Source organism: Lepus europaeus, chromosome 22 (genome assembly GCF_033115175.1).
Source record: "Lepus europaeus isolate LE1 chromosome 22, mLepTim1.pri, whole genome shotgun sequence".
Taxonomy (NCBI): Eukaryota; Metazoa; Chordata; class Mammalia; order Lagomorpha; family Leporidae; genus Lepus; species Lepus europaeus.
In genome coordinates this window covers 649,416-672,394 of record NC_084848.1, presented here as the reverse complement: position 1 = coordinate 672,394, position 22,979 = coordinate 649,416, and the positions used below count along the sequence as shown (strand labels likewise).

The 22,979-nt window shown below is 60.1% G+C and overlaps 1 protein-coding gene across 1 annotated transcript in view; it reads right to left on the bottom strand.

The window, feature by feature from the left end:
• Nucleotides 1-15,701, bottom strand: part of BRF1 (BRF1 RNA polymerase III transcription initiation factor subunit) — a 63,383-nt gene extending 47,682 nt beyond the window's left edge. The window contains exons 1-3 of the mRNA XM_062181790.1: nucleotides 15,487-15,701; nucleotides 8,865-8,945; nucleotides 4-177 (exon numbers count right to left, since the gene is read on the bottom strand). Coding sequence (XP_062037774.1) covers nucleotides 4-177; nucleotides 8,865-8,945; nucleotides 15,487-15,670 — 439 coding nt within the window. The 5' untranslated portion in view covers nucleotides 15,671-15,701. The remainder of the gene's footprint in view (nucleotides 1-3; nucleotides 178-8,864; nucleotides 8,946-15,486) is intronic.
• Nucleotides 15,702-22,979: the final 7,278 nt, after the last annotated feature.

Sequence of the window (22,979 nt, the reverse complement as noted above, 5' to 3'; positions counted from 1 at the left end):
TACGTGGTGTGCCTTCCGTCCGGCAGACCAGGTAGAGGCAGGCGGCGATCACGTGTGCCATCTTGCGACCTCGGGTCAGGTGCTTGCTCACGGCCATCTTGAAGAAGTTGAAGGCGGTGTCCAGGCAGTGCTGGTTCAGCTGCAGCTGGCTCCCCAGGTGGTGGATGTGGCGCCGCCCTAGGGCACGACACGGAGCGACTTGGTGCAAGGCTGCCGCTCAGAACGGACACGGCTACCTTACGATTTGAAGTGTAACCAGAATGCAGAATTGGCATTTAGCCTAACAACTGAGACACCAGTCAGGACAGCCCATCCCACACAGGGACACCGGAGTCGGGTGCTCAGCACTGGCTCCGGGCTCCAGTTTCCTGCTCACGTCATGGGCTCCTGCCAGCCACACGGGAGCTCGGGGTGAGTGCCTGCTTTGGGCTTGGGCACAGCCCTGGCTGTCGCGGGTATCTGGGGAACGAATCAGCGGACAAGAGCTCCGTGTCTGCCTCTCCAATAAGCACACAGCACTTTTCAAGAAAGAGAGGGAGATCTGTAAATTAATCAGAACATCTCAGAGTGCAGACGCCGGGACAGAACACGAATGCACATCACTGCTGAACTTATCTTTTCTAAAAGATTGTTTTAAATTTGCATTCATTCATTTGAGAGGTAGAGTTACAAAGAGAGAGACAGACACAGAGAAAAGTCTTCCATCCACTGGTTCACTCCTCAAATGGCTGCAGCGGCTGGAGCCAAGCCAATCTGAAGCCAGGAACCAGGAGCTTCCTCCTGGTCTCCCACATGGGTGCAGGGGCCCAAGGACTTGGGCCATCTTCCACTGCTTTCCCAGGCCATAGCAGAGAGCTGGATTGGAAGAGGAGCAGCCAGGACACAAACTGGCACCCATATGGGATGCTGGCATCGCAGGTGGTGGCTTAACCCACTATGCCACAAGACCAGCCCCAGTAAACAAATCCTTAAGGAGACAAAAAGGAAAGCAGCAGAAGTACTTCCCAGAGGCAGGAAACGTTCCCCCAAAACAGCCGGTGTGCACACAAAGCTCGAGCGGGGAGAGCTGGGGAGAGCCGGCTACTGACACTAGCACGCAAGGCCCATGGAGCACCCAGGGGATGCAGCTGGGGGTCCAGATGGGGACACAGGCCAGCTGCCTGGGAAGACACCCTCCCGCCCCAGGCCCACACGCACAGGGACCTCCACTTCACTCACAAAGTCAAGTACCAACCTCCCTGATTTCTTCAGTGAGGGCCAGCACCCAACTCATGCCCGAACTTTGCTAAGGGTGACCCCTGGCCAAAGGCAGAAGAAGCTCCTGGCTCCTGCCTTTGATCGGCACAGGTCTGGCTGTTGTGGCCATTTAGGGAGTGAACCAGCAGATGGAAGACCTCTCTCTGCCTCTGCCTCCATGTAACTCTGCCACTCAAATAAATGAATAAATCTTAGGAAAGGAAGGAAGGAAGGAAGACAGGAAGGAGGCTACAACAAATGGAAGCGATCAGCATCTCCTTCAGTAGGACAGGTGATGGCTACTGATCTACAGGAAGACACAGGGACCCACACACAGGGCACCGAGCGTGAGAGACAGACGTGGTCACCACACACAGGGCACCGAGCGTGAGGGCACAGATGTGGTCACCACACACAGGGCACCGAGTGTGAGGGCACAGACGTGGACAGCACACACAGGGCACCGAGTGTGAAAACACAGACGTGGTCACCACACACAGGGCACCGAGCGTGAGAGACAGACGTGGTCACCACACACAGGGCACCGAGTGTGAGAGACAGACGTGGACAGCACACACAGGGCACCGAGTGTGAGGGCACAGACGTGGTCACCACACACAGGGCACCGAGTGTGAGAGACAGACGTGGTCACCACACACAGGGCACCGAGTGTGAGAGACAGACGTGGTCACCACACACAGGGCACCGAGTGTGAGGGCACAGACGTGGTCACCACACAAAGGGCACCGAGTGTGAGGGCACAGATGTGGTCACCACACACAGGGCACCGAGTGTGAGGGCACAGACGTGGTCACCACACAAAGGGCACCGAGTGTGAGGGCACAGATGTGGTCACCACACACAGGGCACCGAGTGTGAGAGACAGACGTGGTCACCACACAAAGGGCACCGAGTGTGAGGGCACAGATGTGGTCACCACACACAGGGCACCGAGTGTGAGAGACAGACGTGGTCACCACACACAGGGCACCGAGCGTGAGAGACAGACGTGGTCACCACACAAAGGGCACCGAGTGTGAGGGCACAGATGTGGTCACCACACACAGGGCACCGAGTGTGAGGGCACAGACGTGGTCACCACACACAGGGCACCGAGCGTGAGAGACAGACGTGGTCACCACACACAGGGCACCAAGCGTGAGAGACAGACGTGGTCACCACACACAGAGCACCGAGTGTGAGGGCACAGACGTGGACAGCACACACAGGGCACCGAGTGTGAAAACACAGACGTGGTCACCACACACAGGGCACCGAGTGTGAGAGACAGACGTGGTCATCACACACAGGGCACCGAGTGTGAGAGACAGACGTGGACAGCACACACAGGGCACCGAGTGTGAGGGCACAGATGTGGTCACCACACACAGGACACCGAGTGTGAAAACAGACGTGGTCACCACACACAGGGCACCGAGTGTGAGAGACAGACGTGGACAGCACACACAGGGCACCGAGTGTGAGAGACAGACGTGGACAGCACACACAGGGCACCGAGTGTGAGGGCACAGACGTGGTCACCACACACAGGGCACCGAGCGTGAGAGACAGACGTGGTCACCACACACAGGGCACCGAGCGTGAGGGCACAGATGTGGTCACCACACACAGGGCACCGAGTGTGAGGGCACAGACGTGGTCACCACACACAGGGCACCGAGTGTGAGGGCACAGATGTGGTCACCACACACAGGGCACCGAGTGTGAGGGCACAGACGTGGACAGCACACACAGGGCACCGAGTGTGAAAACACAGACGTGGTCACCACACACAGGGCACCGAGCGTGAGAGACAGACGTGGTCACCACACACAGGGCACCGAGTGTGAGAGACAGACGTGGACAGCACACACAGGGCACCGAGTGTGAGGGCACAGACGTGGTCACCACACACAGGGCACCGAGTGTGAGAGACAGACGTGGTCACCACACACAGGGCACCGAGTGTGAGAGACAGACGTGGTCACCACACACAGGGCACCGAGTGTGAGAGACAGACGTGGTCACCACACAAAGGGCACCGAGTGTGAGGGCACAGATGTGGTCACCACACACAGGGCACCGAGTGTGAGAGACAGACGTGGTCACCACACACAGGGCACCGAGTGTGAGGGCACAGATGTGGTCACCACACACAGGGCACCGAGTGTGAGAGACAGACGTGGTCACCACACACAGGGCACCGAGCGTGAGAGACAGACGTGGTCACCACACAAAGGGCACCGAGTGTGAGGGCACAGATGTGGTCACCACACACAGGGCACCGAGTGTGAGGGCACAGACGTGGTCACCACACACAGGGCACCGAGCGTGAGAGACAGACGTGGTCACCACACACAGGGCACCAAGCGTGAGAGACAGACGTGGTCACCACACACAGAGCACCGAGTGTGAGGGCACAGACGTGGACAGCACACACAGGGCACCGAGTGTGAAAACACAGACGTGGTCACCACACACAGGGCACCGAGTGTGAGAGACAGACGTGGTCATCACACACAGGGCACCGAGTGTGAGAGACAGACGTGGACAGCACACACAGGGCACCGAGTGTGAGGGCACAGATGTGGTCACCACACACAGGACACCGAGTGTGAAAACAGACGTGGTCACCACACACAGGGCACCGAGTGTGAGAGACAGACGTGGACAGCACACACAGGGCACCGAGCGTGAGAGACAGACGTGGTCACCACACACAGGGCACCGAGCGTGAGAGACAGATGTGGTCACCACACACAGGGCACCGAGCGTGAGAGACAGACGTGGTCACCACACACAGGGCACCGAGTGTGAGGGCACATATGTGGTCACCACACACAAGGCACCGAGTGTGAGGGCACAGACGTGGACAGCACACACAGGGCAACGAGTGTGAGAGACAGACATGGTCACCACACACAGGGCACCGAGTGTGAGGGCACAGATGTGGTCACCACACACAGGGCACCGAGTGTGAGGGCACAGACGTGGTCACCACACACAGGGCACCGAGTGTGAGAGACAGACGTGGTCACCACACACAGGGCACCGAGTGTGAGAGACAGACGTGGTCACCACACACAGGGCACCGAGTGTGAGAGACAGACGTGGACAGCACACACAGGGCACCGAGTGTGAGGGCACAGACGTGGACAGCACACACAGGGCACCGAGAGTGAGAGACAGACGTGGTCACCACACACAGGGCACCGAGTGTGAGGGCACAGACGTGGTCACCACACACAGGGCACCGAGTGTGAGGGCACAGATGTGGACAGCACACACAGGGCACCGAGTGTGAGAGACAGACGTGGTCACCACACACAGGGCACCGAGTGTGAGGGCACAGACGTGGACAGCACACACAGGGCACCGAGTGTGAGAGACAGACGTGGACAGCACACACAGGGCACCGAGTGTGAGAGACAGACGTGGTCACCACACACAGGGCACCGAGTGTGAGGGCACAGACGTGGTCACCACACACAGGGCACCGAGTGTGAGGGCACAGACGTGGTCACCACACACAGGGCACCGAGTGTGAGAGACAGACGTGGACAGCACACACAGGGCACCGAGTGTGAGAGACAGACATGGTCACCACACAAAGGGCACTGAGTGTGAGAGACAGACGTGCACACCACACACAGGGCACCGAGTGTGAGAGACAGACGTGGTCACCACACACAGGGCACCGAGTGTGAGAGACAGACGTGGTCACCACACACAGGGCACCGAGCGTGAGAGACAGACGTGGTCACCACACACAGGGCACCGAGTGTGAGGGCACAGACGTGGTCACCACACACAGGGCACCGAGCGTGAGAGACAGACGTGGTCACCACACACAGGGCACCGAGCGTGAGAGACAGACGTGGTCACCACACACAGGGCACCGAGTGTGAGGGCACAGACGTGGACAGCACACACAGAGCACCAAGTGTGAGAGACAGACGTGGTCACCACACACAGGGCACCGAGTGTGAGGGCACAGATGTGGTCACCACACACAGGGCACCGAGTGTGAGGGCACAGATGTGGACAGCACACACAGGGCACCGAGTGTGAGAGACAGACGTGGTCACCACACACAGGGCACCGAGTGTGAGGGCACAGACGTGGACAGCACACACAGGGCACCGAGTGTGAGAGACAGACGTGGACAGCACACACAGGGCACCGAGTGTGAGAGACAGACGTGGTCACCACACACAGGGCACCGAGCGTGAGAGACAGACGTGGTCACCACACAAAGGGCACCGAGTGTGAGGGCACAGATGTGGTCACCACACACAGGGCACCGAGTGTGAGAGACAGACGTGGACAGCACACACAGGGCACCGAGTGTGAGAGACAGACGTGCACACCACACACAGGGCACCGAGTGTGAGAGACAGACGTGGTCACCACACACAGGGCACCGAGTGTGAGAGACAGACGTGGTCACCACACACAGGGCACCGAGCGTGAGAGACAGACGTGGTCACCACACACAGGGCACCGAGTGTGAGGGCACAGATGTGGTCACCACACACAGGGCACCGAGTGTGAGGGCACAGACGTGGTCACCACACACAGGGCACCGAGTGTGAGAGACAGACGTGGACAGCACACACAGGGCACCGAGAGTGAGAGACAGACGTGGTCACCACACACAGGGCACCGAGCGTGAGAGACAGACGTGGTCACCACACACAGGGCACCGAGTGTGAGGGCACAGATGTGGTCACCACACACAGGGCACCGAGTGTGAGGGCACAGACGTGGTCACCACACACAGGGCACCGAGTGTGAGAGACAGACGTGGACAGCAGACACAGGGCACCGAGTGTGAGAGACAGACGTGGACAGCAGACACAGGGCACCGAGTGTGAGAGACAGACGTGGTCACCACACACAGGGCACCGAGCGTGAGAGACAGACGTGGTCACCACACACAGGGCACCGAGTGTGAGGGCACAGACGTGGACAGCACACACAGAGCACCGAGTGTGAGAGACAGACGTGGTCACCACACACAGGGCACCGAGCGTGAGAGACAGACGTGGTCACCACACACAGGGCACCGAGTGTGAGGGCACAGACGTGGACAGCACACACAGAGCACCGAGTGTGAGAGACAGACGTGGACAGCAGACATAGGGCACCGAGTGTGAGAGACAGACGTGGTCACCACACACAGGGCACCAGGCATGAGAGACAGACGTGGTCACCACACACAGGGCACCGAGTGTGAGGGCACAGACGTGGACAGCACACACAGAGCACCGAGTGTGAGAGACAGACGTGGACAGCAGACATAGGGCACCGAGTGTGAGAGACAGACGTGGTCACCACACACAGGGCACCGAGTGAAAGAGAACCAGACCTAGCATTGCAACCACTTAGAGAGTGAATCAGGGGATGGAAGATCTCTCTCTCCCTCTGCCTTTCAAATAAATAAGTAAATCTTACCAAAAAACTATTTCCAGCACAGAGCATCCTTTCCTGGCTAGGCCACAGCTACGACAATGGTGCAAAAGCAGACCTGACGTCAGGGCTGAGGCAGGGAAGCCTGCGCTCCCAATGCTGCCCCACACAGCACTGCCGGCTCCAGCAGGGCTACAAACCACCAGCTGCAGCCAGAGCGCAACCGAACAGAAGCAGCACCTGTCACAGATGACAGGGAATCCACTACGGAACTGTTAGGACTCAAAAATGATCTCAGAGCCGGTGCCGTGGCTCAACAGGCTAATCCTCCGCCTAGCGGCGCCGGCACTCCGGGTTCTAGTCCCGGTCGGGGCAGCGGATTCTATCCCGGTTGCCCCTCTTCCAGGCCAGCTCTCTGCTGTGGCCCGGCAGTGCAGTGGAGGATGGCCCAAGTGTTTGGGCTCTGCACCCCATGGGAGACCAGGAGAAGCACCTGGCTCCTGGCTTCGGATCAGCGCAGTGCGCTGGCAGCAGTGGCCATTGGAGGGTGAACCAACGGTAAAGGAAGACCTTTCTCTCTGTCTCTCTCTCTCTCTCACTGTCCACTCTGCCTGTCAAAAATAAAAATAAATAAATAAATTTAAAAAAGATCTCAGAAAGGTTGCTGAATACAAAGTCAACACACAAACACCAGTTGGGAATAAATGTAACACAAAGTATAGACCTTACGGTCTGAACGCTACTGGAGGAACCCAAGGTCAATGGAAAGACTGCGCATCGGGGCCAGATGCCACAGCAGCAGCATCAGGACGGTCAGACAGTCCCCCAAAACGCTCTAAGGTTAACAATCCCCATCAAAGCCGGCTGACTTCTCCGCAGAAACTGACAATCTAATCCTAAAATTCATATAGAAATTCATCAAAACAGAACTAAATTAGAGGACTCAACACTTCCTGATTCAAACCTCAGTGCAAAGCCACAGCAACCGAAACACAGGGACAGACACACAGGTCGGGGGCAGCCTAGGGCCAGGAGTAAACCCCTGGTCTCCACAAGGGTGGGCAGAGGGGTCGACTGGGAACAGCGTCTTTCCATCTACTGTCCCGGGAACCTGGGCACCCGCCAAAGAAAGAGGCTGGGCTTACCTGAAACCACATGCAGAAGTTAATAAAGTTAACACTACATTTAAGAGCTCAAACCGCAAAACTCAGAAGAAAACATGAGCATAAACCTTTGGCATTTGGATGAATCAGGCAATGTTTCTTAGTCACGACACCGAAAGTAAAGGCCATGAAAGGACAGAGAAACCGGACGTCACCGGAATTAACGCTCACGCTTCCAAGGACGTCATCGAGAAAATGAAAACCCACTGGGAGCAGATGTTAGCTTGGCTTCCTGTTAATCACGTATCGGATAGAAGATTCCTATCGAAAGTATACAAAGAACTTTCCAGAGCCAGCGCTGTGGCGTAGCAGGTAAAGCCACGGCCTGCAGTGCCGGCATCCCATATGGATGCCAGTTCAAGACCCGGCTGCTCCACTTCCAATCCAGCTCTCTGCTGTGGCCTGGGAAAGCAGTGGAAAATGGCCCAAGTCCTTGGGCCCCTGCACCCACGTGGGAGACCCGAAGGAAGCTCCTGGTTCCTGGCGTCAGATCGGCTCAGCTCTGGCCATTACTGCCATTTGGGGAGTGAGCCAGCAGGTGGAAGACACCCCCTCCCTCTCCCCCTCTAACCCTGCCTTTCAAATAAATAAATAAATCTTTTTTAAAAATTAGAGCAGCGGCCGGCGCCGCGGCTCAATAGGCTAATCCTCCGCCTTGCGGCGCCGGCACACCGGGTTCTAGTCCCGGTCGGGGCACCGATCCTGTCCCGGTTGCCCCTCTTCCAGGCCAGCTCTCTGCTGTGGCCAGGGAGTGCAGTGGAGGATGGCCCAAGTCCTTGGGCCCTGCACCCCATGGGAGACCAGGAGAAGCACCTGGCTCCTGCCATCGGATCAGCGCGGTGTGCCGGCCGCAGCGCGCCTACCGCGGCGGCCATTGGAGGGTGAACCAACGGCAAAAGGAAGACCTTTCTCTCTGTCTCTCTCTCTCTCTCACTGTCCACTCTGCCTGTCAAAAAAAAAAAAAAAAAAAATTAGAGCAGCTGTGGCCTGCTGCGTCCTCGGCTGTCTCCCAGCGTGGCAGCCCCAGCCCTGAACCTCTGCCGGGGGGAGTACCGTTCTGCAGGGTCTGCGCGCGCGACTCCTTCCCCAGATTCACATGGAAGCCACCGCCCAGGGTTGGGGTTTTGCCAGCACCTGGAAACACAAGAGAGCCTGGTTAGCGAACACGTAGAGAAGACCTGATACAGCCCTTCCACCCAGGAACACAGCGGAGAACAAAGCAGGCCGGCACTCCCATGGGGCACGGCACGGGCAGCGCACTCCCTCCTCACCCTGGCCCGAGGGTGGACTACGCCTGTCTTCCTGACGCGCCACAAGTCCAGAGTTACCACACACGGTGACACACAGTGACCAAAGGCACCAGTTCTGCCTAAAATCGCAGTAAGGCACTGCCTCGGCTGTCCTCCCTCCCCACGGCGCCTGCCATGCTCTCTGACCAGCCCACCAGACCCTGCATCTGTCCACTGACCACATTGTCCCTGTTGGACAGCAGGTTCCAAGAGGGTGGGGACCATGTCCTGTCCAGATCCTGTGCCACCATTGTCAGCTGGCCTGCAGGAGGCACCCAGCGCACAGCCTGGTCACACTCAGGCCTGCTGGGCACTCTGCTCTGAGACTCTCACAACAGAGCGAGCCCAGTACCAGCACCCCTGCCCGGTGGGCCCTGGGTGCTTGTGCTCTGTGGGCATCACGTGGCAGATGGTCCTTCACCAGACTACGAGCCCACTCTGCAAACAAGCGCGTGCTGGGGCGAGGAGCCCGGACGCTATGGGCCACTCGAGTGGAGCCAGGATGTGCCTCCGACCCACAGGCCCTGTCCTTGGCAGCTGGCACCATGGCCAACACGCTGTGACAAAGCGCAGACACGAGAACCGGAGGCTCGGGCACACACACACCCAGCCAAGTGGGGCTGTGCAAGAGCCGTGGTGAGGATGGAACGTGAGTGCAGGCACAACGGGGATCCACAGTCGCGGCAGGCCGCGGAAGACAAGGGTGGTGGCCAGCACTCGGGCTAGCAGGGACCTTAGGACTCCTGAGCAGGGGCCACGGTGCAGACGGCAGACGGCACACCCTCGGGGCAGGGAAGCCATGTGAAGACACCAGGGACTCCTTTGGGAGTCGCTGGGTTTCCGACCTGGAGCTACTCCCAATTCCAGCCTCCTGCTAGTGCAGACCCTGGGAGGCAGCAGCAACGTCTCAGGAAGCTGGGCCCCGGCCCCTGCACGGGAGGTCAGCTCCCAGATTCCACCTGGCCCCACTGGCTCTTACAGACAGTAGCAAGTGAACGAGCAGATGGAACTCTGTCTCTCTGCCACAGGCACAAAAACCGGCACCACCGTGGCTCACTTGGTTAATCCTCTGCCTGTGGCGCCGGCATCCCACAGGGGTACCGGGTTCTAGTCCCGGTTGCTCCTCTTCCAGTCCAGCTCTCTGTTGTGGCCTGGGAGGGCAGTGGAAGATGGCCCAAGTGCTTGGGCCCCTGCACTCGCATGGGAGACCAGGAGGAAGCTCCTGGCTCCTGGCTTCAGATAGGCGCAGCTCCAGCCATGGCAGCCATTTGGGGGGTGAACCAATAGAAGGAAGACCTTTCTCTCTGTCTCTCTCTCACTGTCTAACTCTGTCAAAAAAAAAAAAAAAAAAGGCACCAACATCAAGGCACAGTGGGTTAGGGTTAGGCTACCACCTGTGATGCCAGCATCCCATAAGTGCTATTTCTTTCTTTTTTTTTTTTTGACAGGCAGAGTGGATAGTAAGAGAGACAGAAAGGTCTTCCTTTTTGCCGTTGGTTTGCCCTCCAATGGCCGCTGCAGCCAGCGCATCTCGTTGATCCAAAGCCAGGAGCCAGGTGCTTCTCCTGGTTTCCCATGCGGGTGCAGGGCCCAAGCACTTGGGCCTCCTCCACTGCCCTCCCGGGCCATAGCAGAGAGCTGGCCTGGAAGAGGGGCAACCGGGATAGAATCCGGCGCCCCAACCGGGACTAGAACCCGGTGTGCCGGCGCCGCAAGGCGGAGTATTAGCCTAGTGAGCCGCGGCGCCGGCCCTATTTCTTTATTTTTAAAAAAATATATTTTATTTATTTATTTGACAGACAGTGAGAGAAAGAGAGATAAAAAGGTCTTCCTTCCGTTGGTTCACTCCCCAAGTGGCCGCAACAGCCAGAGCTGTGCTGATCCTAAGCCAGGAGCCAGGAGCTTCTTTTGATCTCCCACAGGGGTGCAGGGGCCCAAGCACCTGGGCCATCCTCCACTGTCTTCCCGGGCCACAGCAGAGAGCTGGACTGGAAGAGGAGCAACCGGGACTAGAACCAGCGCCCATATGGGATGCCGGCACCACAGGCGGAGGATTAGCCAAGTGCACCACGGTGCCAGCCCCATGAGTGGTGTTTCAAGCGCCAGCTGCTCTACTTTCGATTCGGTTCCCTGCTAATGGCCTGGGAAGGCAGCAAACATGGTCCAAGTGCTTGGGCCCCGGCACCCACACGGGCGACCTGGATCGAGACCCTGGCTCCTGTCACTGACCTGTGGTCATCTGGGGATTGAACCAGCGACGGAAGACCACCCTTCCCCTTCCCTCCCCCTCTAACTCCGCCTGTCAAATAAATAATCTTTTTTAAAAACCACAATACAAACATTAAATTTTAAAAAGGCACATACCCAGCTAATCCCAGCTTGCTGAAGGGGCTGGGCTCCCTGAAGTGGAGGGGGAGCCCAGGTGCCACCTGTGCCTCTCAACACCTTGCCGCGTCCCATCAGCCAGGGAGAACCGAGCTGGTGGAGGCCGCCCCCTTGTGGACAGGAGGGGAGAGGCCCCGATAATCTCGGCCTACCTAAGGGTGCGTCCAGAAGCAGAAAGCACGGAGGCTGGCACCCGGGCCTGCGCAGGCTGCTCCGCAGCAGGGACACCACCAGCACGGCTCACACCACAGCAGGGCAGAGGCAGGGCTGCGGCAGGCCGGGAGAAGCCTGCCCGGGGCACCGGCCTCCAGCGAAGTAACAACTTCTAATAACTGCGGTAACGGAACCTAATGGTGAGGGTGCTGTTGCTGCCATGCAGCTGTTTCCCGGGGAGACCCCGCAGGGCAGTGCAGGAGGCAGAGCCGTCAGCCAGTCCTCCCCCAGGGACTCCTGGGAGCTGCCCGCTGGTGGGGTTTGTGCAGAAGCACAGCACGCCAAGGGCAAGCCACAGGAGACATGATACACACAGCTAGACACGGAGTGGCCCTGCAGGGACAACAGCATGGCCACGGGGACCGGGGAGCGTGGCACAGGGCGCACGGCAGGCGACAAGTCACCAGCAGTCCTCGCCTGCTGGGGCCTCCACCTCCGGGGTGGGATTCAGCCAACATCTCCTAAGAGCGGGCACTTCCTCCAGGACACGTCAGGGCTCTGGGGGGCACAGACAGAAACAGAGGCGGGGGCAGTCTCAGGAGCAGACCCCCACCACACACGGCTGGCGGAGGGAGGGGCTGCACGCCCACGCCCTCCTCCAGGGCAGAGGAAGCAGGAGCAGCTCTGGTCCTGGGGTCTCAGGAGCTCCAGCACCCCCCCACACACACACACACACAGAGGGCTCAGTGCGCAGCACTAACGTTCCGACAGAGGGCCACGGGGCGGGAGCCACGGGCTGTCCAACACGGTTCCAGGTTCCTGGGAGGGGACGGGAGCCCGTGGGCCACCACAGGCCAGCAGAGCGAAGACTCGAGGACACACGGCACAGCTCCCTGAGGTGTGCAATGCCGGAAGCCCTGCCGGGCCCTCAATCCTTGCACACAGGAGCCTGGCAGGCAACAAAACCCAGACACCCAGAGGGCTGGGCCCGATCAGACTGAAGAGGCCTGCAGGGCCCAGGCCTCCACCCCAGGGCAGGACCCTCCTGCCACAACCCTCGTTATACACTCCAGAGCAGGCCACCAAGGACGCCCTGGAAGGACAGTGCGACCTAGAAGACGACCCCTGAAGAGAAAGGTCAGCCTCCACGATGAAGCAGGATGGACAAGCTGAGCCCCACCTGGCAGGGGGCTGCCCACAGCAGCTGATCCCCGTGCTCGGCCAGGCTCCCCAGAGCTAAGAATCCACACCCCACAGGCTTCCCACGGCACCGCAGGCGGTTGCTGGGGCACCCTCTCCCTGGGGAGGTGTGTTGGTGCCACATGACAGCTAGCCACACCGGTGAGACTTCCCAGGGCTCCTGAGTGGCCGCTGGCCCCACACCTGCTCCTTCCACCCCAGGGTGACAGTGGGGCGCACCTAGCACGGTGCCTTCCCACAAAGCCCCAAGTGCCCGCTACATGACGATGCGGTGCTGCCATTCCAACAAGCCTCCGGGGAGTCAGGCAGCGAGCCCGAGGCCTCTGCCGCGCAGCCCTTGGACAGTCACCGAAAGCACGGGGAGGGAGGAGCGCGGAGAAAGCTCAAGGAGCTCCGAAGCCCGCTCTTTGGAAAGATCGACGAAATTGGTAAATTTCCAACCGAAGGGGAAGACAAAAGACACAGCGCATCTGAAGGGAAGAGGACATGACACCAGCAGGCGGCACAGGCGGCAAAGACGCCAGCAGACGGCACAGACGCCAACAGACGGCACAGGCGGCAAAGACGCCAGCAGACGGCACAGACGCCAACGGCGGCACAGGCGGCAAAGACGCCAGCAGACGGCACAGACGCCAACAGACGGCACAGGCGGCAAAGACGCCAGCAGACGGCACAGACGCCAACAGACGGCACAGGCGGCAAAGACGCCAGCAGACGGCACAGGCGGCAAAGACTCCAGCAGACGGCACAGACGCCAACAGACGGCACAGGCAGCAAAGACGCCAGCAGACGGCACAGGCAGCAAAGACTCCAGCAGATGGCACAGATGGCACAGATGGCACAGGTGGCACAGATGGCACACATGGCACAGACGGCACAGGCGAGCAGGTCCTACCAGGCACACCAAACCCATCCTCTGAGATACAAGGGGCCAAATGCACAGCGAAAACCCACCCGCTAGGCCCAGGCGGCTACACAGCTGAATTCTACCCAACATTTTTATTTATTTATTTATTTGACAGGCAGAGTTATAGACAGAGAGAGAGAGAGACAGAGAGAAAGGTCTTCCTTCCGCTGGTTCACTCCCCTAATGGCCACTACAGCCGACGCTGCGCTGATCCAAAGCCAGGAGCCAGGTGCTTCTCCTGGTCTCCCATGGGGTGCAGGGCCCAGGTGGGCCGTCTCCACTGCCCTCCCGGGCCACAGCAGAAAGCTGGCCTGGAAGAGGGGCAACCGGGACAGAACCCAGCGCCCATATGGGATGCCGGCGCCGCAGGCGGAGGATTAACCTCGTGTGCCACGGCGCCGATTCTACAGTCTCCCCAGGAAAACACGAGAATGTTCCCAAGTCGCTTCTGGGGCACGTTATTGCCCTGACAGCAAAGGGAAAGACATTACAAGAAAGCTACAGGCCAACATCCCGCAGGAACATGAACAAAACCCTGCACGAAGCGTCAGCGACTCCAACTGCGCAACGGGGGGGGGGGGGGGGACCCAGTCCCGCTGCAGGGTCACAGAATGAGGGGTGCGGTCCTTGCTGCTTCCCACGCGGACCTCACTCGACACCGCGAGTCTCCCGAAGATGAAGCTCACGCAGGGAGATGCGCTGTGTAAGAAGATCTCATTTGCTGGGGCCAGCGCTGTGGCGTAGCAGGTGAAGCTACCGCCGGCAGCGCCGGAATCCCATATGGGTGCCAGTTCAAAACCCAGCTGCTCCTCTTCCAGGCCAGCTCTCTGCTGTGGCCCGGGAGGGCAGTGGAGGAGGCCCAGGTGCTTGGGCCCTGCACCCGCATGGGAGACCAGGAAGAAGCACCTGGCTCCTGGCTTCGGATCAGCGCAGCGGCGGCCATAGCGGCCACTTGGGGAGTGAACCAGCAGATAGAAGATCTCTCTCTCTGTGTCTCTCTCTCTGTGTCTCTCTCTCTGTCTCTCTCTCTCTGTCTCTCTCTAACTCTGCCTTTCAAGTAAATAAATCTTTAAAAAAGTGTGACTTGCTGGTTCCTGTAGCTACAAATCCAAAGACTACACGATCTGATTAAGTGGCTTCGGGACAGCGAAACTTCGCGCACCGTGGAACAAACCGGGAGATCTGTTTACTACACGCTGTACTTCGTGGGCTAACAGGACAAGGGAGAAAGCCAGGCTACAGCACACACGATCCTGCCAGTGCGCACAGAAGCCCCCGCAGCCGCCCACCGCAGGCGGCGACAGCCCGCGCCGCTGTCTACACTGTGAGGCCACACGGAGCAGCGCGCGGGATCCGAGCCACTTCTGAACACTGGCACTCAGTGAAGAACATCCAGGCGCAGGCATCGAGCTGAAGCCACGGGGCACGCACGCAACAGCTCGCGGGAACCCCGCCCACGGCGCGCACGCTCCAGCCCCGCAGCAGAAGGCTCGCGCCGAGTGAGGACAAGCGGCGGCCACGCGGGAGGGGCAGGCGGTGTGGACAAAGGACCGCAGCCCGGGCCGTGCGGGTGCCTGGGCAGCGCTCCCTCTGCCGGAACCGCTCTCCGACAAGTTTATTTTGATCCCGGGGGAAAGAAAAAAAAAAAAGCCATTGGAACCCCACGCAAAGGCAGCGGCTTCAGCGCGCCGGGCCCCCCTCCCGGCCGCTCCGCGCCCCGCCGCGCCCCGCGCCGACCCACCGTCCAGCGACACGAACTGGCCCACGGCCGAGGAGCCGCCGCCGCTGTTCTCCACGAACTGCACCTCGGACACGATGATGTTGTCCTCCAGCACCGAGCCGCACGCGGTGCACACGGCGTCGCCGCGCGCCGCGTCCAGCTCGATGTCCGTGCCGCCGCAGCCGCGGCACACGCGGCCCGTCATGGTGCCGGCTGCCAGGCCCGGGGCCCGCGACCGGCCGCCGCCGGCGTCCGCGCCTCAGCGCCTCCGCGCCTCCGCCGCGAGCCCGCCGCCAGGCCCCGCGCAGCCGCCGCCCGGCGCCGCACTCTCGCGAGGCCGCCGCCCGCGCCTGCCTGTCCGCGGCGGCAGATTCGCCGCGCCCGCCCGGGCCGCGCCGCCCCAACGGCTGCGTGAGACTGCGACGCAGACGGGCTCCCGGCTCCCGCGGGGACGCAGGGGTGCGCGTCGGGGACCCTCCGGCCCGCCACAGCCGCCGAGCCTCCGCACCGTACACCGGCAGGCCTCGGGGCGGGGCGTGGCCTGGGCGGCGGGCGGGGCCTCGGCGCGGAGCGCGGCCTGCGACAGGCCGGGGCGGTGGGCGGGGCCGGCGGTGGGCGGGGCCTGGGGAGCCTGGGGCCCGCGCCGTCCTCGACCCTAGGTGCGCGGACTCGGAAGCCCAGCTAGGCGCGGGCGCCGGCGTCGGGAGGCGGGGGGCGTGGTCTGGGCGGTGGGCGGGGCCTCGGGCGCTAGTGCTGGGGGCGGTGGGCGGGGCCGGCGGTGGGCGGGGCCGGCGGTGGGCGGGCTCTGGGGACCGCGCCGTCCTCAACCCTAGGTGCGCGGACTCGGGAGCCCAGCTGGGCACGGGAGCCCGAAAGCCCCGGCCGAGGGCCGAGCCCCCAGACCCCTCACTTTGGGACAGCTGCCAGCAGCCTCTGGTGGCCACCGAGTCGGCCCCGTCTGTACCCCGCACGCCCCGGACGTCCCCACCGCAGGTGCCCAGCAAGGTCCCCCCCCCCCCCGCACCCGCGCCGTCCGTGGGGACGATCCTGGGACGAAACGTGGACGTGCACAGCTCCAAGCCTCGGGAAAGGCGTTCAGCCTGGCGGCTGAGTCTGGACTGCGGCTTCGGAGCCTGCTCCCTGCTCGTGGGAGGCCTGCACAGTGTCCCGCTCCCGGCTAGGGCACTTGGGGAGTGCAGCGGATGAACAACTTCGTGTCTCTGCCTCTCGAATGAACGAAAAGAAAGCTAAAACTTGCAAAGCGCAGCAGCAACCCAGGGTTGTTGGTGAGGGGGGGAGCTCTAGGGTCTGGGACAGCCCTGAGGGTGGACAGGGGAGAGCGGTCAGGCAGCAGCGAGCTGGGCAGGTCCTGCTCTGTGTCCGTGTTGCTGCCTGCCCATCACTTTGTCTCTATGCTGTCTCTCCGAGTGTATCTTTCCCTGTCTCCCTGCCCCCCACCTGTCACCCAGGTGCAGGCAGCGAGGCACTGCTGCAGAGTGTGGGATGGGGTCTCTGTCACTGCAGCCCCCGTCACGAGAACCTCAGTTCCCCACCCTGGGTAGAGCGGTGCCCACCTCGGCTGGGCCCTGCCTCGGCCATGCAGCTCAGCCAGCCCCATGGGACTTTCCTCCCTGTGTGAGGTGACCTGATGTCTTCCCAGCTGGCCTGTGAGCTCTGGGGCGAGGCAGGCGCAGCCACAGGTGTGCCAGGGCGACAGGGAGAGCCGGCGGCCAGCCTGGCTGGCACTTGCAGCTCACACCTTCGGGACCTCATCCCACCGCCTCCTGGTTTCCAGACTTTCTCCGCGCAAGTCCAGCCCACGGCCGTGTCCTGCACCTGGGAGCCGGCCAGCTGTTTCCCTGGATGCTTCCCACCTCCTGGTACTGTGTTTGCCTGGTGCTGATCAGAATCAGATCCACACAGCAGCTCGAGCCACGGCTCCTTGCAGGTTCTTGGCCCCGCTCCTCCCTGCCGGGACCCCAGGGACCCCCACATTGCACTGCCAGGCGCCCTCTGTGGCCTGCACTCCCCCTGCAGCCTATATATTGGCTCCTCCCCCTTTGTAGGTCCCAGGCCTCTCGTGCTATTTGAAATCTGCTTCTCTCTCTCTCTCTCTCTCTTTTTCTAAGAATTTGAGAGAGAGAGAGAGAGAGAGAGAGAGAGATCTTTCACCCACTGCTTCACTCCCAAATGGCTGTAACAGCCACAGCAGGACCAGAGCAGGAGCCAGGAGCTCCACCTGGGTCTCCCACATGGGTGGCTGGGGCCGTCACCTGCTGCTTCCCAGGCGCATTTAGCAGGGAGCTGGATCAGAACCAGGGAAGCTGGGACTTGAACCTGCACTCGAACTGGGATGCCGGCATCACAGGCGGTGGGTGGCCTCAGCTGCGCAGCCCCAGTGCAGCCCCGTGTGACTTGCTTTCAGCCTTATCTACTTAGCACTCAATTTCTGGGATTTCCCCTACATTCTGATTATCTGATGAAATCCTACACCTTCTCATGTTTTTCTCGTGAACATCAATTGTATTTTTAAGGTCCATCGTAATAATCCCAATATCTGGTAACCCGTGGATTTTTTTTTTCTTTTTTTTTTTTCTTTCTTTCTTTCTTTTTTTTTTTTTTTTTTGATAGGCAGACTTTAGACAGAGAGAGAGAGAGACAGAGAAAAAGGTCTTCCTTTTCCGTTGGTTCACCCCCCAAATGGCCACCATGGCCGGTGTGCTGCACTGATCTGAAGCCAGGAGCCAGGTGCTTCTCCTGGTCTCCCATGGGGTACAGGGCCCAAGGACCTGGGCCATCCTCCATTGCACTCCCGGGCCACAACAGAGAGCTGGCCTGGAAGAGGGGCAACCGGGACAGAATCTGGCGCCCCGACTGGGACTAGAACCTAGGTGCCGGTGCCGCAGGCGGAGGATTAGCCAAGTAAGCTGTGGCACTGGCCTGCTTTTGCTTTGAGGTTTGTATTTCTGATGTATCAACACTGCACGTACATAAGTGTATAATTCGATAAGTTTCCCTTTGGGAAGCAAGCATTTGGTTTAGCAATAAAAAGAAAAACTTGAAATTGAAAAGTTTCCTTTTTGAGTTCTTTTTTTTTTGACAGGCAGAGTGGACAGTGAGAGAGAGAGACAGAGAGAAAGGTCTTCCTTTTTTTGCCGTTGGTTCACCCTCCAATGGCCGCCGTGGCTGGCGCACTGCAGCCGGCACACCGTGCTGATCTGATGGCAGGAGCCAGGTGCTTCTCCTGGTCTCCCATGGGGTGCAGGGCCCAAGCACTTGGGCCATCCTCCACTGCACTCCCGGGCCACAGAAGAGAGCTGGCCTGGAAGAGGGGCAACCGGGACAGAATCCGGCGTCCTGACTGGGACTAGAACCTGGTGTGCCGGTGCCACAAGGTGGAGTATTAGCCTAGTGAGCCGCGGCGCTGGCCTTTGAGTTCTTCTTTGACCCAAGGGTCATTTGCTAAGTGTATGTAGACCTGGGCCACCGCCACTGCTGTTAAGATGGTGAATGGGGCCGGTGCTGTGGCGTAGCAGGTAAAGCTGCTGCCTGCAGTGCTGGCATCCCATATGGGCACCTGTTCGAGTCCCAGCTGCTCCACTTCTGATCCAGCTCTCTGCTGTGGTGGCCTGGGAGAGCAGTAGAAGATGGCCCAAGTGCTTGGGCCCCTGCACCTGCATGGGAGACGTGGAAGAAACTCCTGGCTCCTGGCTCCAGATCTGCCCAGCTCTGGCTGTTGTGGCCATCTGGGGAGTGAACCAGTGGATAGAACACCTCTCTCTCTCTCTCTCTCTCTCTCTCTCTCTCTCTCTCTCTCTCTCTCCCTGCCTCTCTGTATTTCTGCCTTTCAGAGTTAATGGGGCAGGCATGTGGCTCCGCAGGTTAAGCTGCTGCCCAGGACGCCTACATCCTGGTTGAGTCACAACTACTCAGCTTCCAATCCACCCCTGCTGATACACCTGGGAAGCAGCAGATGGTCACTGCCGCCCAAGAGGGAGACCTGGACGGAGTTCCTGGCTCCGAGGTTCAGGGGTCCTGGCCCAGGCTGTTGCAGGCATTTGGGGAGTGAACCAGCAGATGGAAGATGTCTGTCTGTATGTCTCTCTCTCTCTCTCTCTCTCTCTCTATATATATATATATATATGCCTTTCAAATACATAGAAATAAATTAATTAAAAATGAGGGCAATCTAAGGGAAAGCAGAAAGCAGCGAGCAGCACTGGGTGCAGTGTGGGGCCTGCGGCCCTGTGAGCCCCGAGCCGAGCGACGACCTGGCTGCTCCCCGTCTTTCCCGGTATTTGACGGTGTGCCTGGACGCTGAGGCCTGATTTCCACGGTGGGACTCGCAGAAAAGCATCACAACTTAAACACTGGGCTCCCTCTGATTCTGAGGGTTCAGGATAACCGCAGGTACTGGGGCGAGCCTGAGCACCGTCACTCACCGTCTTGGTGAGTGAACCACCCTCCCTGGGACAGGTGCGGCGGTGGTTGGCTGTGCCACTTCCCCGCATCGGGCGTTTTGCTATTTGAAGCCTCACTCACCCACAGTCCCCACATCCCTGTTATTTCCAGCTCCGCGACAGACACACGGCCAGGCCCGGCTGCTGCTGGCTCCGCGAGTGTGGCTCCAGACCCCCCGGCTGGTGCGGGGCGAGGCCACCGCACCTGAGCCAGAGTCAGCCAGGGGCAGGCACCAGCTTTACGGTGAACCCAGACACAGGGAGCCCATGGTTTGTGCTGGGGGTAGAGGGAGGGGAGGGCTCCCTCTGTTCATCTGATTTTTCCAGGGCCAGGCAAAGTCCCAGCCAGGGGGCACCCAACACTCCAGCTAGGGGCCTGCTGGGCCTGGCTATGGGGCGTGTATCATTTCCCCTTGGCAGTAACACATGTTCACTGTGGAGGAAAACACAAAATATGGAGAAGCAAAAGGGAAAATGGAAGCCAGCTGAGCCGCCCGCCCAGCGATCATTTCTGAGCACTTTGGATGAGGCCCTTGCCTGTCAATCTTTTTTTGCATACTTGAAGACAGGTATTCTACGTGCATGGTCACTTACACGTAAACATACATGTTACATGCACACACACTTATACACATACTTTGTAACCACATGGGATCATATTATGCTGTTTTTAGTTTTTAAAGGGTTGAAATTTTAAAGTTTTTTTCTGTATTTGAAATGCAAAGTGACAAAGAGAGAGGGAACGCGTGCTCTTCCATCTGCTGGTTCACTCCCCAAATGCCCACAGCAGCCCAGGCTGTGCCAGGCCAAAGCCAGGAGCTCCATCCAGGTCTCCAGTTGCTGTGGATTCGTTCTGAGAGGAGTGTGGCGGTGGCAAGAGGCCCGGAGTCACCACACAGACCCCGGGAGCCGGGGGATCACAGGCCAGAGGTGAACAGCCTGAAGACCTGTTTATTTCAGATGGTACAGCAGCTTATATAGCCGAGGCGGCCAATCCGGTCAAGGGGCGGTTTATGCCCTAACCAATCACAGCCTGTTGCCAGGCAGGCTCCATTACCAGCAGCCATTTGGCATGGCCTTCTCATTCCACCAGTCTCCCACAGGTGTGCCAGGGGCCCCGTCACCTGCTGCACCTTAAGATGCACATTAGCAGGAGCAGAGCGGCCAGAACTGGAACCAGCACTCTGCGATGTCGTCATCACCAGCAGCAGCTTTCCCCGCTGACCAGTGCCGGTCCCAGGACTGTTTTTCTTAAGTTTATTTGTATTTATTTGGACAACCAGGACTGGGCCAGGTTGAAGCCAGGAGCCTGGAACTCCGTCAGGTCTCTCGTGTGAGTGGTGGGGAACCAAGCACTCGAGCCATCATCGGCCGCTCCCGTGCATGTGAGCAGGGAGCTGGGTGGGACACGGAGGCTGGACTCCATCCCAGGCAGTCTGGTCCCAGCTGCAGGCTGCACCTGTGGAGCCATAACGCGTGTTCCCGCGCCTGGTGTGTGTGCAAAGTGTGCCCTACCTGGCAGCAGGGCCTATCACCGCCGACCTAACTGTGCCCTGCCCTGTGACAGGGTGCTGAGCCCAGGCTCTCCAAGAAGCCGAGCTGGTCTGAGCGTGGCTGTGGGAACTGCCCATATCTCTGAACCGAGGGGCTGAGAAGTCTTGGGGCTCCGGGCCCATCCCCCACGCCCTCCCAGGGCACAGCGAGCCAGCATGGGGACCCGCATCCCCCCTGCAGTCTGGCCGGGCCTGCCCTGCCCCGCCGCTTTCATGGTCTGCCTCGTCTCGCTCCTGTCCACTTGCGGAAGGCCTTCACAGGGTATCGGCCCTTGGCTTCGGACACGGGTTTGATATTTCAGCTGCCGGCGGCAGGCTTCCGGCTGCAGAGACGGCTGCGTTCCCAAGCAGCCGCCTCTTCCGGGTCCTTGCAGAGATTCCACGCGGCTTTAGTTACTGACACGGAGCACACGGTCAAGGCGACAAACTCAGCAGGTGCACTCCAACCGACAGGAAAGCCTATGGGGCCAGCCCCACGAGCTCACCGTGGGCCTCAGGGCAGCCATCCTCATGGCCATCTCCTTGGCCTGGCCCAAGCAGACATGTCTCCCAGGGACCTGAGACTGGCTCCACGTGGCCCTTCAGCCTCTGCCTGGACACTGCTCCCAGCCCACCCCTTGCCCGTGTGGGCACGGCGACCTAAAAGCCCGCTTTGCCAGGAGGATGACCTGCCTGTCTTCTTAGCTCCGTGACGGCACGCCTGTGCCTGGGTGACCCACGTGGGAAACCAGCTGGATAATTAATTACCAAATGGATGTATGAACAGACGTTGAAACCTCTGGACTCGATGAGTCCATGTGGGCCGTCTGTGGGCAGCCTCTAGGGCAGGCAGTCAGCAGCTTGGGACTGCCCCTTGCCGGCTCCCTAGCAGGGCGCCTGTACAGGAGACCCCAGCTGCCGTCCTGGCCACGGTGCTCAGGCTCTGCCGGGCAGGGAGGAGACATGACATCCAGGCAGATAAATCAGGCGGGCACCCAGGGATCTGTGAACCTCTGCCCTCACGCTGCATTCCAACAGACGAGTTCCTGCTGCTGTCCAAGGAGTGTCCACCTTCATGGACATGGCCTTCCCGCCCATGGCCACTCCATGCACACGGGGTCCTGGTCACCCCACCCCTTCTCCTGGCCGCTCGTTGGGCCCACAGAGGCCTGTCCCAGCAAGGATGGCTTTCCCAGGGAGCTGAAGTGCCTAGGCCCTGGCTGCTCACCTGAAGGGCTACAGCCACCCTGGGTGCAGTGCCACGTGGCACGCTGGCCTCCCCACCGCTTGTCCCGGGCCGTGCAGTCTGCGGCACCCCTGGCGCATCGAGAGGCTGGCCACGGGCTGCAGGGCCCTGCGCCCCCATGCCCGGTGAGTCATCTTAGCCCAGGCTGAACAGACGACAATGCTCCCAGGGAGTCCTGAGTGCCTGGGCAAGACCACCGGGGCTGGGCTGCAGCCTTGACCCTGTCCCACGCTCAGGTGTCGGCACATTTCCCTTCGACACTGCAGAAGCCTGGCA